The 18,438-nt window shown below is 37.4% G+C and overlaps 1 protein-coding gene across 1 annotated transcript; it reads left to right on the forward strand.

Annotated features, from left to right (window-relative positions):
- Window positions 1–3,204: 3,204 nt before the first annotated feature.
- Window positions 3,205–3,921, forward strand: LOC137651715 (uncharacterized). Its single transcript, XM_068384935.1, has one exon. It carries the CDS (start codon window positions 3,205–3,207, stop codon window positions 3,919–3,921), a length of 717 nt encoding a protein of 238 aa, XP_068241036.1.
- Window positions 3,922–18,438: the final 14,517 nt, after the last annotated feature.

Here is an 18,438-nt window from a genome sequence, read left to right on the forward strand (position 1 = left end):
ACCTGACTAATTCTCTTGTAATATCACTTGCAGAAATATTATAAAGTAGGAAGCAGCTGAAGGGAATTTCCATCAGGACAACATGGCCATCTCACCAAAAAATAGATTTTTCCTACATGAAAATCCCTTTTAAAATCGGAAACTGGGACACCCGTGCTGAAAATGTGACATCCTAGTTGCACCCTTAGCTGCAATGTCGGGTCACTATTTCCTACAATTTCCACATAAGACGGAACCCAGCAAAACTTCGTAAAATGCTTTCCATTTATCAAAATATAAAACCAATCTGGAATCTCTTGCACAAAATGATGGCATGAGACTATTATTAATAATTCTACTTAATCACTCGAGTCGGTAAAAATGGTAAAATTCGTTTTAGAAAAATTTCTATAAAAAATCAATTTTAGAGCGGTTAAAACTGCCAACAGTTCTGCCGTAAAAATAGAAGAATTTAACAGAAGGGTTTTTTTTAATTACATTAGCAGTTGTCCCTACAGAGCAACCCACAATATCAGAACTCTTGGAAACATCAGTATATATGTAATAACAATACATTGATAAACCCATGACCCAAGGGATCATTGGAGAGTTGGAGTGTGACGACAGCCATAACAGGATATGAAAATAGACTAAGCTAAATCATTGCATAGGTAACATTTATTTATGTCTAGTAAACATGTCACAAGCCTCCCGTGAGAAACAGTTGACCTGTTGATCTCTACACCAGAACCACCTGGCTTCCGATTATAATCCTATGAGATCATATTTGTAATAAATGCTGAGATAACTAATGTCACGTTATCGACGCAAGCCTTTTGTAAGTTAGTTCTATTCATCTTTTCATACAGAATGGTCTTCCGACCAAACCATCCATACTCCAGTGATGGAGTGCTAACAATAAATTGTTTAAAGTTAACTTAACTGCTTATTCTAAGAAGTAACCTACAGGTCTAAATAATTCTATATCACATTGAAGAGATATGAGACAGAACAACGAATGTGTACATATAACATTCTTACACCAACAATTGGTGGCAGAGATTACAACTAAAACAACCAGAGATTACAACTATAACAACCAGAGATTACAACTATAACAATCAGTGGTTACAACTGTAATAATTAGCAGTTACAACAGTAATGAATCTACAATTACAACGAAGTATCTACGTATACCGAAGTAATGAACTCATCGAATATCAACTATAAATCATATATAAATTGAGGAACTGGATCTTCAATCAACATACATCATTAAAACATCCTAAGAATACGAAGAAATGTCCTTCATCTATATCATCAGGAAGTAAAACATTCAACAACGCACGACGAGAAATAAAGTCGAAACATTCATCACCCAGCTAAACTCTTGCAAAACGAGAGAGAGAGAGAGAGAGAGGAACTGACTTCTTCGGATCTTCGCCATATATACAGAAGCTAAGTACATTATTTATTCATTCAGATTTTTGCAGTGAAGTTTTTTATGTCACGAGTCGATCGTCAATTATTGCTGGGGCGAGTTTTTTGCAATCTTCATTTTCCTTTATTAAAGGAATTTATATTCAACTTCGAATTCTCGTCTAGAATTTTTTTCTCTGTGCTAATTCCGCTTTCTTTCAGAAGTTCTCGGGAAATATCTTTGTCTTAATATCCTTATTTTGGGGGATTTTATTATAATCTGCAACATATCTTTATTGTATAGTGCTTATGCATTTACGCAGTGGACGTCTGTATTCATATAGAAGTTTTGATAGACTCACAAGGAATCGAAGTGATAGAAAAAAAGTTAAAAGTAAACATGACGCCTCCTGTGAATCCCAGTAACCCACTCCCGAACCGAGTAACTCCACTCCCAGTAACCCTAATCCCGTTTTAACTTTAGTAAGTGTACGTTCAGCTATCCTTCCTTTTCAAGGTCGGGTCAATGGGTTCTTACCTCAGAATGTAGAGTCATGGATATCATCAGTAGACGCTCATTTAAACGCAAAACGTATCACAGACCCATCTGTACAATTACAAGAAGCTAAAAGTTTTATAGACTTTGCTAAAGTTGATGCAAGCGTGTATCTTAGGGGAGTTTCTTTTCAAGAGGCAGTTACATGGGACGATTTCAAAGTTAGGCTATGTGCAATCTATGGCGGTGAAGAAGCTCTAGATGTAGTTTTGACCGAAATGGGACAACTCATCGCCGCCAACTCATCTCCGGCCCAACTTATCCCCAGCCCAGCTCATCTCCAGCCCAACTTATACCCAGCCTAACTCATCACCGGTCCAACACACACACACACACACACACACACACACACACATTACAAGGCAGTGTAAATAAAAACGAAACAACAGTTACTCAATTACCAATCCTACTATTTGTAAACAAAAATACCGAACTATGAAAACAAAGTTTGTCAACAAAAACGTTAGTAATTTTTAACCTTTCAATGCATGACGACAATTACTCAAATACCAATTACAAACAAAAGTACCCAAGTATGAAATCAGATGTTTGTCAACAAAAACGTTAGTAATTATTAACCTTTCGATATATCACTTTCAGTTTTACATTCTTTCAGTAAACCCATTACAATGGAGAAAATTTTAAGTCAGAGAGGCAAAGCAAAATTTTCTCATGATAGCTATTTGTTCATTTTCGACAAATTCAGCAAAATGGACAGCAATTTGATGTTCCGGAAATGTGATCAGCTCGGCAGGTGTAAAGCGAGAATACACACAAGATTTGGACGCGTAGTTAAAGTCTTGAATACTCACACCCATGACTCTTCACCGATAAAAGTAGAAGTAGAAAGGACAACTACAAAAATTAAAACCAGAGCTGAAGAGACGATGGAAAACCCAAGTGTAGTGATTAATGAAGTTTTATGTAATGTTCCCCTAGCAGTGCAAGGATCACTCCCGAATTCGTAGGACCTAATGTAAACTATTCATCGGAAACGGAATCAGATTAGTGCCTCTCCGCCAAATCCAGTTGACCTAAATCATTTAGCAATCCCTGATGAATATTCGATCTACGAAACAGAGCCAAACCAGAAGGAAGATTTTTTATTAAAAGACAATGGTCCCAGTGAAGATAGAATTTTGCTATTTGGAAGGAGGAGTTGGTTGCAACATTTAGTATCAGCAGAAGTTTGGTATGTAGACGGAACGTTTAAGATTGCTCCCACGCTATTTTCTCAGGTGTATATTGTAATGACTCAAAAAATCAGTGGTGACATTCCAGTGCTTTATGCTCTATTACCTAACAAACGGAAAGATACATATTCAAGGCTATTTAAAATTATAAAAGAATGTCAACCAACAGTAAACCCGAAATCGGTTGTATGTGATTTTGAAATTGCAGCATTTTTGGCAATCAAGGAAAATTTTCCACAAGTCAAACTAAAAGGGTGCTTCTTTCACCTTAACCAAAACATGCAAAAACACATTGCGGCTTTGGGTCTAAGTTCTCGCTATAATAACGATAGCCAGTTTTCTTCACAAGTAAAGATGATACTGGCGCTTGCATTTGTACCTGTCAATCATATTGATTCATATATTGATGTCTTAGCTGATGAATTATCCCCAGAGCATGTGCCAATCTTGAACTGGCTTGAAAACAATTGTATAGGTCGGTTAAACAAACGTGGAAATAGCAGACGTGCACCACTCTTTCCATTGGAAATGTGGAATTTGTATTTTCGAACTTTGAATCACGAAGATAAAACAAACAACCATGCAGAAGGAGCGAACAGAAGATTACAAAAGGAATTAGGAATGGAACATCCTACGCTCTGGAAACTCATAAATGCACTTAAAAAAGTTCAGAAAGGTAGAGATTTTTATTTGGAATCACTTATAGCAGGCAGTTCACCACCCGCCAAATTAAAAAAATACAGGGATACTGATTCCCGCATTCTTAGAATTTAGTCGAGGCAAAATACTATTTAATCCCCCAAAAAATGTAACAAAAGATTTCTCAACTGATTCTGGTAGGTTTTAATGTACTTTTTAACATACTAAAAGTTTACCAAACTATGACCCCCGGAAAAGTGTTTTTTTTTCAAGATGGCGTCCAAGATGGCCGCCGAAACCTTTGAACCATCATAACTATAAAACTCAAATTTGATGATCTTGGCGTCTATTCCAACATTTTTTGGGGCAAAGAACACATTAAGATAGCTAGGGATATCATTGAGCTGTTAAATCATTACGAAATTGGATTCTTGACCTTCAGATGTTCACTATCACCGTATACACAAACACTTACAACAAGCAATAGTTAAAAGACTTTATTCTTAGAGGTATAATGATAGTAAACTAATTATGAGTGTCTTCTATAGGGTTGTTAACTTACAGTACTCATGTTTATATAATCTTCTAATTATATCAAATCCTAATTACACTTAACAGAGCCTTATATTTCAAGTACTTGGTTACATTAGTTAATAACACTTTTATCCGCATAGAACAAGTTTCAGAGTTTCAATTTTGAGTGTCATCCTTCTCTTCAGTATCAACCTCTCGAGTGTTTGAATTGTTACAGTTTTCAGTCTGGCAAGGGCCACATACAACAGTGCAAGGGAGTCCATAACGTCTGCAGCTGCATCGAGATAATCTGCATCCCTCTGAACAGTTGCAATGGATAATTTTCTAGAGTTTGTCAGGTGCTGCATTGTTTTGGGTCATAACTGGTACTAACTGATCATTCTCGAGTTTCCATCCCCATTCAATTGGGTTCATTTCACTTGCCTTTCCCATCCATACCATAATTTGAAAGTACACACGTTAGCTATGGAAACTTGTTGCTGATGATGTTGAGGGAAGCCTTTCAGGAGTGACAAATGCTTCAGCAGTTGCCACTTTCTTGGTGAAAATGGTATGGTGCAGTGATGATAGTGTATCATTAGATTTGCCTCCAAAGCAATCAATCCTCAGTTCTTTGCCAAGATCTGATATCTCCTCTTGAGATTTGTTTTGAAGGGTGAATGCACTCACACAGGACTTCATGACAGGATCAGATTTCATTAATTTCCGAAAGACTGACTTTCTTCCAATGCCAAAAATCCTTGAAGTGGAATCACAGCCTGAGTAGGCATGTACAAAGAGTAATTCAGTGCATACATCATCTCCTAGAGTTCCTTTCAACAGGTTAATGTTATATACTTTGTGTTCTCTTGACTGTTTGCTTGCATCAGAACGGAAGTAAATGATCTCATTGTCTGTTCTGGTATAAGGAAGGAGCAGGATCAGCAAATCTGTATCCTCACCAACCAACGTTGTGGTGTGATGATGGGATAGTACAGCAGTTGCCTTAACGATATCAACATCTGTATCACTTGGTGAATGAATGACATGGCATCCCCTTATAGTTAGTGCTGTGCTGATAAGAGATATCATGTCTGTCTTATTTTTGTCACGAGATAGAAAGTCCTCCTTTTTGCTTGAAAACTGTTTCTGCTGTGAAACAAATTATAGGGACCAGGTTTTTCCTCGTCTCAGATGTGTGTTGTCTTTTATAGAGGGGCCTTCACCATATCCATCGAACACCACTGTTGCTTGTCCATAATTTCTCACAGTGAAGTCTGCATAAGACTCGGCTATTGTATAATATGAGTGGCCTTTCTTCCATGGTAAAGGATGGAGCAATGAGCCTCCATCAAGCACATAACAATCTGTTTTAGGTTTAGAGTTAAAACACAGCCTCACTTGAAAAGGCTGCAACATGGTCTCGCATTGCCTGAGCAAGCAGAGGTTTATCTGCTTTTCGAAGAAGGTTCCTGGTCTGAAAGAGGGCTGGAGGATAGGGCTTAGCTCATATGTCAAAACCTCTTCAAGGGAAAGATTTCCTGATCTTAACACAAGGAAACGCTGGAACAGAAGGGCAGGATCAATGGTACGATCAGGAGCAATCTTCACAGCAGAGATATTTCCAAGGGTTTGGGCTCTGTTTTTCCGCTTAAATTTGTAAGTAAATGCTGGCTTTACAATCATATCTTCAATGATCTTGTTCCCAACTGATTCAAAGGCATGTACATTCACATCTGGTCCAGCCACTATTCCGTTTACAATGTTTCTCAGAGTAGTATCAGATGTGAAGGGTGAACAGGCTGCAATCTTTGTCTGAATTTTCTCAATATTAGATGTATCTCTTTTGATGCGTGTGTCAGTTGAATCTTTGTGTTGTGGACTTGTAGTATAGGTTAGGACGGTAAAATCTTGCATTGCACTGTTGTACTCAGATGTTACAGGTGCAGATAAGGTCCAAAGATTACGCATCTCCTCGGTTATCCCACTGCCATGGGTTAGACCACCAGTGCTCTTTAGAGACCTCGTCAATGTTTGTTCTATGACAAGATCACTACTTAGTCCTGCCCAGCAATGATTGCTCCTTCGAACAACATGAAAACCATCAAGGAACTTTCGATAAACATCTGGGTGCTTTTCCTCCACGTTGCTCATTTGCTGCAGGTAGTAATGAGCAGATCGCAGATAATTGAAGTGCCCAGCTGCAGCAAAGACAGTTAGGCAATTGGACACTGCCTGCAAATGCATCAACCAAGATCCAGTACGATCTGCCTTGATCAACATTCTTGCTATGCCAACCATACACTGATAATTCAGCCACAACTGGCTTGTCTTTGAGGTCTGAGCAAGTTCAGATTTCTTCTTCTCCAGTACTGTCTCAAGTTTTATCAAAACCTCAGAAAAGCAGCATCTTCTAGCATCATCTCTCCAATAAGAAGGGAGGAGTACAATTCCTCAGCCTGATCCAGCAATGTCTGAATCTGAGGATCATCTTTGGCCATTTCCATTACAAGCTGGCTATGTAGGTACTTGTCAACAAGAATGTGGCTCCGCAAAGCCCTCTGGACAGCTTTCCTTGTTAACATGTGCGCCACAGCATTTTCTCCATAAACAGTCTCAAGTATGTTTTTGAGGCCGGTCCCTTCCATGAGATTTCCTATGGCCCCCAGCAAGTTCATGAGTGTATGATTTGACATAATTAGAAGATTATATAAACATGAGTACTGTAAGTTAACAACCCTATAGAAGACGCTCATAATTAATTTGCTATCATTATACCTCTAAGAATAAAGTCTTTTAACTATTGCTTGTTGTAAGTGTTTGTGTATACGGTGATAGTGAACATCTGAAGGTCAAGAATCCAATTTTGTAATGATTTAACAGCTCAATGATATCCCTAGTTATCTTAATGTGTTCTTTGCCCCAAAAAATGTGGAATAGACACCAAGATCATCAAACTTGAGCTGATAGTTATAGAGTTATGATGGTTCAAAGGTTTCGGCGGCCATCTTGGACGCCATCTTGAAAAAAACACTTTTCCGGGGGTCATAGTTTGGTAAACTTTTAGTATGTTTAAAAAGTACATTAAAACCTACCAAAATCAGTTGAGAAACCTTTTGTTACAATTTTTTGGGGGTTGAGGGGGTGTTTTCCATATATTGACTCAACTAATTGTCCAAAATTTTAATGAAAGTACTCCCATTGAATATTCAAGAGGCATTTCTCTTAACATGAAATAAATTTTTGTTTTCTATATTTTCATGGATTTTTTGTCTTTAATTATATGGTGTTAATTTATTTTTAGTGTTGTGAAAGAGTCATACTTGATTCTGAAAAAAGATGTTTTAATATTTACTGAATTTCATTAATCACTGCCGGGAATGAGTTGGGCCAGGGATGAGTTGGGCCGGGGATGAGTTGGGCCAGGGATGAGTTGGGCCAGGGATGAGTTGGCAGTGATGAGATGTACCCCATTCGTTTTGACATTAAGAAATACACTTAATCAAGCCTCTATGACTCAGCTTAATGTTATAGAACGGGCGGCTCTCATTGCCGACAGGCTAAATGAATATCAGGATATTTTAGGTAATTCCACATGGGTTACAGGAGATAACATCGCCGTGAAAGATTTCTTACGATTAATGTATTTAACTTGCATGACAATTATGTTGCCAGAGGTTTTAGAGCGGTGTTTTGATAAAAAACTAACGCCCGAAAGTACAGAATTAGATGTATATAAACAGATAAAGAAACACATGTCTAAGTGTACTGATCTTGATCCCTTGTTTACTCAAGTTTTTGCAAAAAAATAAACAAAGCCACAACAAGTAAACGTAGTTAATAATAATCAAGTTGCAGGGATGACGTGTTATAATTACAAACGTCAAGGTCACTTGATTGCAGACTGTAGAACGCGATTTTATTAGATACATAATAGTTCAACACATTCATTTAGTCGATGCTACTCGCGTAATCAACAGAATCCTAGAAACGCCCAGTTAATTCCCCAGTCAATTCCATATGGAAATAAAAAGAAAAACCCTCAGTTTAATAAAAAGAAACAGCCAAACGTCAATGCAGTTCAAAATCAAAAACAAACAAATAGTGCTTCAAATAACTCTGTTCCTGGGCCGTCTAGCCAGAACTCGCAAGGTCAGACGAATTTCCAGAATGTGCAAAGCAAAGCAAATACCACATAATTAACTCCAATGGGGACGAGAGTGATGTTGGGTCATTCGTATCAACTTCCTTTGTATCAAATAATCCATTTAATAATTCATCGGATCATTGTGAGGCAATAGATTTTCCTATGAAACACTCGGCCAAATCAAATAAATCAGTGCAGGTTCCCGTAGATTTGCAACAAATTCACGCAATAATAAGCCAAAATGAGTTACGAACAACATTATATGCTGTAAATTTAGAACATCGATCCTTCACATTGTTTTTTGACTCTGGTAGTCCACGTAATACCATGGATTTGAGGACTCATCACTTGTTATTTTCGAACTTCCCTATAGAGAAGTCCGGAGTAAGGCTCTCGGGTATAGGAAATAATGAATTAAATGTAATAGGCATAACTCATGTTCAGTACAAGGTCGGTAAGCGTACGTTTGCCGATACCTTTATCGTTGTACAAAACATTGATATGTACCCAGCTGTAATTATAGGATACCCATCTATGGGCAATCAAAACATTATCTTAGTCCCTGCCAAACACGGCGTGTATATCAAAGGACAATTCTATAAGTCTTCTAATACCTTAAAATCAGTTTTGGATAAAAAGGAGACGACAGATAAAACAGTAACGTACGTTGAAGAACCAATCATGTGTCTCATGAATAAAGAAATAATATACGCGACTCAACAGAATTCTCGTTCACCCGTAATATCATCTTGCACGCAATCTATCGAGCTGAACGTAACTTCGAATATAATAGTGCGAGTAAAGAAAACCTTGCCAGGATCTGAAATATTAATCCTTTCCGACACTTTGAAAACTAACGGATTGTCCGTCACACAAGCTGTTTATACAGTTGGCTCACAACAACAATGTAATATTGAAGTCTGTAACCATTTAAATTCCACTTTAGTAATACAAAAAAAAATCAACATATCTTGGATGTAGAAGTTTATAAACATCGTATTCTTACCGTTGCTGAAATCAATCACGCTCAATCAGTTGCGGATGAATCCCTTTTGCAATCTATAAAAAATAAAATCAATAAAGACATTCAAGAAAAGGAAATTCAGCAGAAATTTTTTGTTCTTCTAACTAAATATCATGATGTTTTCTCCAATACAGATGGATCCTTAGGTAAAACGGATGTCATAGAACACCAAATAAGGTTAAAAGACAAGCAGAAAATTATCTATGTACCCTCGTACAAACTCCCTATGAAATTCCAGAATGAGATAAATGATGAAGTAGGTAAAATTCTAGAAGAAGGAGTCATTAGGATATCGAACAGCCCTTATAATTTTCCATTAATAGTTGTACTTAAAAAAGATCGAACATGGCGTATCTGCGTAGACTTCCGTCGCTTCAATGAGGAAACGATCCCTGATCGATTCCCAGTGCCATGTACCGATGATATTTTACCTTTGCTAGGTCAGAACAAGTATTTTACCAGTTTCGACTTAAAGGCTTTCACCAGATATCATTAGAAGAAAATAGTATCCCATACACTGCCTTCAGCACAGCCAGGGGACATTATGAATTTTTGCGTATGCCTTTTGGTTTACGTTGTGCTCCCATAACATTTACTAAAATTATTAACATAGTGTTTGGACACTTGTTAGGGGACATATTGCATGCCTATATGGACGACCTTGTAATCTTTTCTAATACCTTAGAAGAACATCTACGTAAACTGGAACTAATGCTACAGAGATTAAGACAGCATAACTTGGGGGTAAAGATTAGTAAGTGTGAATTCTTCAAAACAGAATTAGTCTATTTAGGTTTTACGGTGTCTAGCCAAGGTCTTAAAGTAGTCCACGATTAGGTGTCGGCTATCCGTAACTTTCCGATACCTACTAATGTCAAGGGAATACAGCAATTTTTGGGGTGTAGTGGATATTACAGGCGTTTTATACGCAATTTTTCAATAATAGCCGCTCCCCTAACCGATCTTACGAAGAAGGGCGTAGATTTCATATGGTCTGAGCAGCATCAACAGGCGATTAATACCTTGAAAGATGAACTGTGTAGTTCTCCTATCTTAAAATTTCCTGACTTCGGTAAGGAATTCTTCACTGCAACAGACGCTTCAGACCTAGGAGTAGGTGGGGTATTGCTTCAGCAATATGACAAACAGTTTTTCCCGATAGCTTTTTATTCACGTAAACTGAGACCTTCCGAAAGTAAATACGCAGTAATAGACAAGGAAGGGCTAGCTATTGTTAATTCACTAGTGCATTTTAAGTTCATTATATACGGTTATCCCGTCAAGGTTCTTACTGATCATGACCTCCTAACCGACTTCTTTAAAGGCTTTAGTCATAGCCCCAAATGAACTCGGAGGCTTTTGATCATCCAAGACTTTGGTGCGAGGATCGGGTATTTACCTGGGAAAGCAAATATCATTGCTGATGCATTATCACGCAACCCCGTGTCATCTTGTACGGAGCCATTAGCTGAATTAATAGATATATCAACATCCATGCCTATTATTAAAACTGTATCTGAACAGGAAGATCTGGGCTGGAGCGCTGAACTAATACAGACTGAGCAAAGAAAAGATCAGAAATTAAAAAAAATCATAAATGCTTTGAATGGAAATCCTAAGGAAAAGGAATATATAAAGTATACGCAGCAGAATTATATAATCAAAGATAATATTCTGTGTAGATCCGTGACAAGGAAAATCCGCAATACACCACAGGTGACTAACGACCAGGTAGTGGTACCAATCTCACTTATACCCACTGTCCTAAATTGGTTGCATGCAAATCCATTGCATGGACACCCGGGGTTCTCCATAATGTCACAGAAAGCCAAATCATTGTTTTTTTGGCATACGATGCTTCCAGATATAAAAAAGCTCATAGCTAGTTGTCGCACTTGTCAGGAAAACAAAGGGCACACGAAGACACCTGTCAGCCTAGGGGCTTATCCCGTGCCCAGTCAACCCTTTGAAAGAATATATTTAGATTTATTAACAGGATTTTACGAGTCAGACAGAAGAAATAAGCACCTCTTGGTAATTATAGATGCTTTGACTCGATATACAGAACTGATAGCGCTTAAAACTAAAACAGCGATGGAGCACCAACTATGCCAAAGAGGGGCCACAATTCAAGTCTAGTTCATCATCATTACTTGGAACAGCAATAGGAGACCAGAGAGGAAAAGGCAGAGAGGATACCTTCACTAATGGAAGGTGATACCTGCACTTTCCCTGAGAAAAGCCCAGACAAAGTCTAGGCTTGCTCTACCCCTCCATTTCCCACAGGGGCTCTATCCCAGGAAGACCAGAGGCAGAAGAAAAGGAGCATCTTTAGCATAATCTTGGGCATCACCAGTGATAATACTGAAGAATTCCTCTTAAGCTCCTCCAATTGCTTAGCAAACTCAACCTACATGTCCTCGGCAAAAAACACAAAGATGGGGGGGGGGGGGGGTTCAACAGCAGGTTTAGACAACCCTGCTATTTTCCCCATTTAAATTGAAAAGCAAACTTTTAAACCAGCCATCAATGAAGCTACTGCAAGAGTAAGTCTGTACTGCTTGTGGCAGAAGTCAAAAGCATATAGCTGACCGATGGGGGGATATTACCTTCCATCCACTGGCAGTTATAAATACACTGGTAGTTATAAATACACTGTTAAAACTTTACTGTCATTTTCCTGTTAAAGGACAATGATTTGTATCAGTGTAGGATCAAATAGGACAAAATTGGAGAATATTTTTGTATTTTTCCAAAATATACCAACCTGAGTCCTTTACAAAGAATTGAATTTCAGTGAAGCTTTTTAACAAGGCATACACAGGCATCATGTAGTTACCGGCCTGGAGCAGGGAAGCCCCGACCCTATGTTTGCTCACTGAACACTTGCTTTGATTGGAGCCAGTACTTTCTAAGAGGTAAGTGCCAGTGGGAAAGTACAAGTAAATGACTGGTTTGTATAATTAGGAAAGATACAAATTATCTCTAAAGTCGTCATTTGTTCCAGGCCCAAATACAAACATTTGTCCTTTACATAGGAGACTTGTCCTTAAGTAGGAGGAAGTTCCAATTCCAATTAATTATGTACTTATCCCAGGCTACCAAAACGTAGACCTTGCAAGTGGTATAGGGAGTTAATGCTCCCTACACCTTGTGCACTGGTAGTTTAACAACAACAACCGGTCAAAGGCCCATGGAAAACTAACCAAAGCAGAATCTGTGCGTTAACTTGACATATATTCATCAACGGGCTACAATACTTCCCTCATAAGGAGAGGACAGAATAACACTTATAATTCATGTAAAAGAACAGTTAAGAGGCTATGAGGCTTACCTATAAGCGAATCTATTTCAGCAGACAGGTTCCAATGCTGTGCCCCAATGGAGGGAAAGATGACAGGAAAAGGCCAGTGAATCTTAATTTTCATCCCAGTCTAACACGTAACCTTCACCTTCGATCCAATGACGATGATCCTGAGAGGGGCCCAGGCAGCTATACCACTAGTTGTGTAGCTCCTATAAGTCCTAGTACAAAGGTGTCTAGGGACATGTGGGTCTAGTCCTGCAGGTAATGGGCAGTAAATGTGGAGTGCCATTTCCAGATGGCTGAAAGGAGTACCTGCACCACAGAAAGATTCTTAAGGTATGACTGAATTGTGCTGATCCTCTGACATCAAGAGTTCTCCTTGGGGCAGAGTGTGAGGGTGCTACACGTGAATGGTCAATAAACTCCCTTACCCAAGGAGAAATCATATTTAGTCACCCTCTTGACTCCCCATGTCTATGCATGTATCAAGTAGCGTCTCAGTGCCCTCACAGGATACCAGAATAGCTGATCAGGATCTTCAACTACTGCCCTAAGGATCAAAACCTGAAGTGAAGAAAACTTGGAACTGGGAACAGATTCTGAGGTTTAGCTTCAACCTTAGGGGCAAGGGAGAACATGAAGCTCGCTAATCTATTTAGAGGAGGCTAAAGCGAGAAATCAGTCTGGAGGGTAGAATTCTTCTCTGAAACAAGCCTCAACGGTTCATATGGTACCTCTTAATGGGCCGAAATATCTCTCTTGGTGATGGTCTCACCTCTATTGGATGGCAGGACTGTTCAAGACTTCGTATGAGCAAAGAGAATTCTACCAAGGAGGAAGTATCAACGGCTTTCAGTATAAAGACCTGGCTGAAGGCTGAGCAATAGCCTTTCAATGCTGATACTGAGCAGAACTTTTCTCTTTGGAGGTTAAGTACAATTTAGCTATGCATGGAGACTCGAGAGGAGAAATCCCCCTCCTACGACCCTAACCACAGACAACAGTAATGCCTCACAACAAAATTAATTAGTTCAGTAGTGGCTTTCGTAACATAAGATTTATTTCGTATTGTGAGTCTCCTTTTACATGTAAATAGCCTAATTTGCTCCAGGCCAAACAAAAACACCACATTAAATGATTATATAAAGGATACACTCTACTATACGGTACTCCATGAATGACATTACTGTACAATTATTTGGATCATTGGGTTCCAATAAGCTGTTAAATTGTACCTTAGAGAGGATCAAGCATCCATAGTTTGAATCCTTAAAAATTGTGAGAAAATGTGATTGATTTTGATCTAACTCATATGATAATAGTATAAAAAAAATAATTCCAAAATCAAGCGAAATTTCGAGATAATATTTCGAAAAATGAAGACCAGTTCAAAAGAATTATGAGCCCTATATCTGAGCCAAGTTGCACCCCTGCAAGAGCTGTTAGATTTTATAGGCAAGTCTCTATGAAATAATTTTTTTTTTTTTTTGCAAGAATTTGACCGTCAATAGACACAGTACAAGATCACTTAACTGAGTAAGGCTTGATGAGGCAAGCAAAAACGGCCATGTACCATAAGCTCTATAATAAAACCTTAAAAATTTGCATAAATAATAAATTTTCATGGCCTTAATCCAGAAGATAAAAAAAAAAATTAATAAAAAAAAAAAAGATGCTCGGCGAGACATAAATCCAACACACCCGCCGAAAAAAAAATTTGATGCCGGAAAAAGTGTCATTAATAGTTATTCAACAAATAAATGTGGGTGCCCCAAGCTAGGGTAGGAAAGAGTTTCAAAACTAAACAAGAATGATAACAGCGATGAAACTAGGCAAGGAAAGGAGGCAGACAGTTACTCACTTGACAATCCTAAACATCAATCTGTCGCACAATCTGATCAATCAACATCACTGACCTGAAATAGAAAAAAAAAAATTTAAACCAAAGAAAAATTATGCTTAAGGGACAATACTTAGAATTAATTTTGGTATTGGTATAAACTATGTAAGCAGTACTTATGAGAAAAAAATCCAGGTAGCAGCTACAGAAGTTATATCATCTCCTATACTGTATGGTAAAATGGGAAAAGTAAATTTTAAAAAAATCCACCAGATGGGTATAGCGACCAATTAGAACAGGTTGATAAATTTCTAGAATTTGAAAAAAAAAAAAAGAGTATTAAATATAAGGTCACTTACAGACATTCCATATCAGATTGGTGCCGTACCAGATGCACAGATAAGTACAAACATAAGAATACTAAATTCTAATATCCCTGACTAACTTTCTTGAATCTGAGAAAGTGGCTAAAGTTACACCTGTTCCGAAAAGTGCTCCAGATTATCAGGAATTAAGCTCAAAGAACTATTTTGAATCTATCCTTTACTTCAAAAGTGCTAGAATATGTAATTATTGAACAAATATTGTAGTTGGTGACTTAGAAAGTATTGAAGGAATTCCAGACATCCATTCCGCATATAAATAATCATTTTCTACGTAGAGAGTTTTTTTTCTCTGTTATAAATAATCTGCTTGAAAGAATGGATGAGAACAAATGTGGTATCTTGATATTAGCCTATATTAGCACTGCTTTTCATACAGTTATGCATGAACTTTTACTTAATGCTTTATAGTCTACTGGTATTGAAGATCAAGCTTTGAGTATCTAAAAGATTATTTGATTGACAGAAGCCACTGTGTAAAAAATTGGAAACTCATATGAACCATTAAACAGAGAATTAACCCCAGCGAAGTGTACTAGGCTTAATCTTATTCTGTATCAATACTATAGGTCTATCAAAAGTACCACAGATATATGAAGTTTGAACTATTAGTGGATGATACACAATTTTATTTTTAAAAATACTGATGATAATACTGAAACTTTAATCCAGAATCTTACCAGTGCAGTGTTATGGAATAGATGGCAGTTAAACAAATAAAATTAAATTTAAAAAAAAAAACGAGTTAACTGTGATTAAAGGAAACCCTAAAGAAACTTTATTGACATCCAAATAAATATACACTGTCCCATTATCCAGTATAGGGTTTGTGACCTAGGGGTATTTAGTGAAAAACGTTGGATATCGCCATAAAAATGTTGCTTTTCTAGACTTATCTGGAAGAATATTCTGTGAAGAAATTTGCGATTAACTGTTATTATCAGGATTGACTACTGTAACTCCATTTACTACAATCTACCTAAAGTACAACGTAAGAAATTACAAAACTTAATAAACAGAGGAACAAGCCTGTAAAAAAGGTGTTCCATCTCAAGAAAGGATTACTTTTGTTAATAAAGCTAGAATAGAATTTAAGAATTGTGCAATAACCCAACAAGTTATCAGCGGCGGACATCTAAAATATCAGAAAATTGCTACACTTTGTGCAGCCAACGAATCATTTAGACACGAAAATAGCTGTTTTCAAATTATTGGAGTCAAGAATTATGTCTACAGTACTGTCAGTTCTAGAGCTTTCAAACATGCAGTCCCAAGACTATACAACAAGCTCCCACTAGACATCCAAAAGACTGAAGATATTAAGGATTACAAGAAGAAATTAATGACTTTTCTTAGTGCTTCAATAATATGGATTTGACAATTGACAACATACAGTGAGTATAACTATTGCTATTATAACTAGCTGGTGTGTAAATATAATTATTATTACTCTTATTATTATTATCACTAAGTAAGCAGCAACCTTAGATAGAAAAGCAGGATGCTATAAGCCCAAGGGCTTCAACAGGAAAATACTCCAGCGAGGAAAGGAAAGTGGATAACACTGCCCTCAGATTTCTTGAGACAAAATTATACCACATGCCACAGGCATTTTTTTCTTTTTAAAGAATACTTACTTTTAGGGGTTTATTTCTCGCCCTCCATCAGACACTAAAAGTCTGTTCAGGAGGGCCTTGGGTGTGAAAATAATTTCTTTCCAGTTAATATTTTGCTCTGTAACTTTTCAGTTATTCGCTAGCATTTGTATTCAGGCTTAATAGTTTTCAGATCACTATCATAACCCTTTCCAAAAAGATAAGTCTTCAGGTTTTTCTTAAAAGCTGCCACATTTTTGCTATTCTTGACATCAAGTGGAAGGTCGTTGAAGAGTCTCGGTGCAGCATAACTAAACGTTCTTCCTCCTATTGCATGATTCACACTAATTTCGAATAGACTATATGGGCCCTTAGCATGTCTAGCTCTTATAGCAGCGCTAGTAGCTTGACAGTATGGGACCAAGCAATCACGAAGATATTTAGGCTTATCACTTGTAAGTGCTTTGCGAGTCAACAAGCAAATCTTAAATTCAATTCTAGCCTTAACAGGTAACCAATGTAGATCGATCAATGCAGGAATTATTCTCTCCCGAAGTTTAATGCCTTTTATCAGTCTAACCGCCCGGTTTTGCACATTTTGAAGTTTTCTCAGTAGTGTATTGGGCAATTTATAGTACAGAGAATTGCAATAATCAAGACTTGATATTACGTGACTATCACTAAAATTTTTGTACTGCCCTCTGTTAAATATTTTCTAATAAATGGTGTTTCTCAGGTGATAGTTACACACTTTCACTGTGTTCACTATTTGATCCCTCTTTGACAAATTACAATCTATCAGTACACCCAAATTTTTCACAACAGGCACAATCCTAACAACAGCGTCACCAATTTTTATACTTTGAAATAACTAGTAATTCTTCAAAGCCACCTTTGTGCCAAAAAACATATTGTTTTATCATCATTTAACTTAAGCTTTTTCCTCTGCATCCATGTTTTTATTTCAGTCATTATCTCATCAGTTTTCTTTTTTGTATCTTTTGTTGAAATTGAAAGGTAGAACTGAATATCATCTGCATATAGTTTAAAGCCCACTTTAAACTATGCATGGTATTGAAATGCTTCTTAAGCACTACAAAATAGAATATGTTTAAAGTTGTAGGAATTTATTTGACAGTCACAAAATTGTTTCTTTAATAAACGTGAATGAAGTGTGCCAACACACTATTTAAAAAATAACAAGAGCAAAAAACAGGATTGAAAAATGTGAACGAGTTACCCTCAAGCAAGAGAACTCTACCACAAGACATTGGAAGGCCATGGTACAGAGACTATGGCACTACCCAAGGTGAAGGAACATTATTTGATTTTGGAGTACCCCTCACCTAGAAGAGCTGCTTACTATAGCCAGTCTTCTCCCCTTGCCAAGAGGAGAAAGTAGCTGCTGAACAATTACAGTACAGTAGATAACCCCTGGACTGAAGAAGAATTGTTTGGTAACCTCATTGTTGTCAGGTGTACGAGGACAGAATATAAAGTGGAAAGATAAGGGGGAAAGATAAGATGAAAAGAATAGGCTAGACCAGTGGTTCCCAAACTGGGGGGCGCGCCCCACTAGGGGGGCGTGAGAACGATACAAAGTCATCTGCTCGAAATTACTTGTTTAATAGAATAATAAAATCATTAAAAGAACAAATATCTGTCATTACGTACATGCATCCATCTCACTAAATTTGACCAGAAATTGTGCCTTGGTCTCATAAGTATTTCCAAATATTATATGCCATGTTTTCAAATTATCTATTCTTAAAATTGCAAATCAATTTGGCCAGTTTTCTAATGTTCAAATTTTTTTTCGCTCACTTTGAACCAAATGTTTCGT

Source organism: Palaemon carinicauda, chromosome 13, assembly GCF_036898095.1.
Source record: "Palaemon carinicauda isolate YSFRI2023 chromosome 13, ASM3689809v2, whole genome shotgun sequence".
Lineage (NCBI taxonomy): Eukaryota > Metazoa > Arthropoda > Malacostraca > Decapoda > Palaemonidae > Palaemon > Palaemon carinicauda.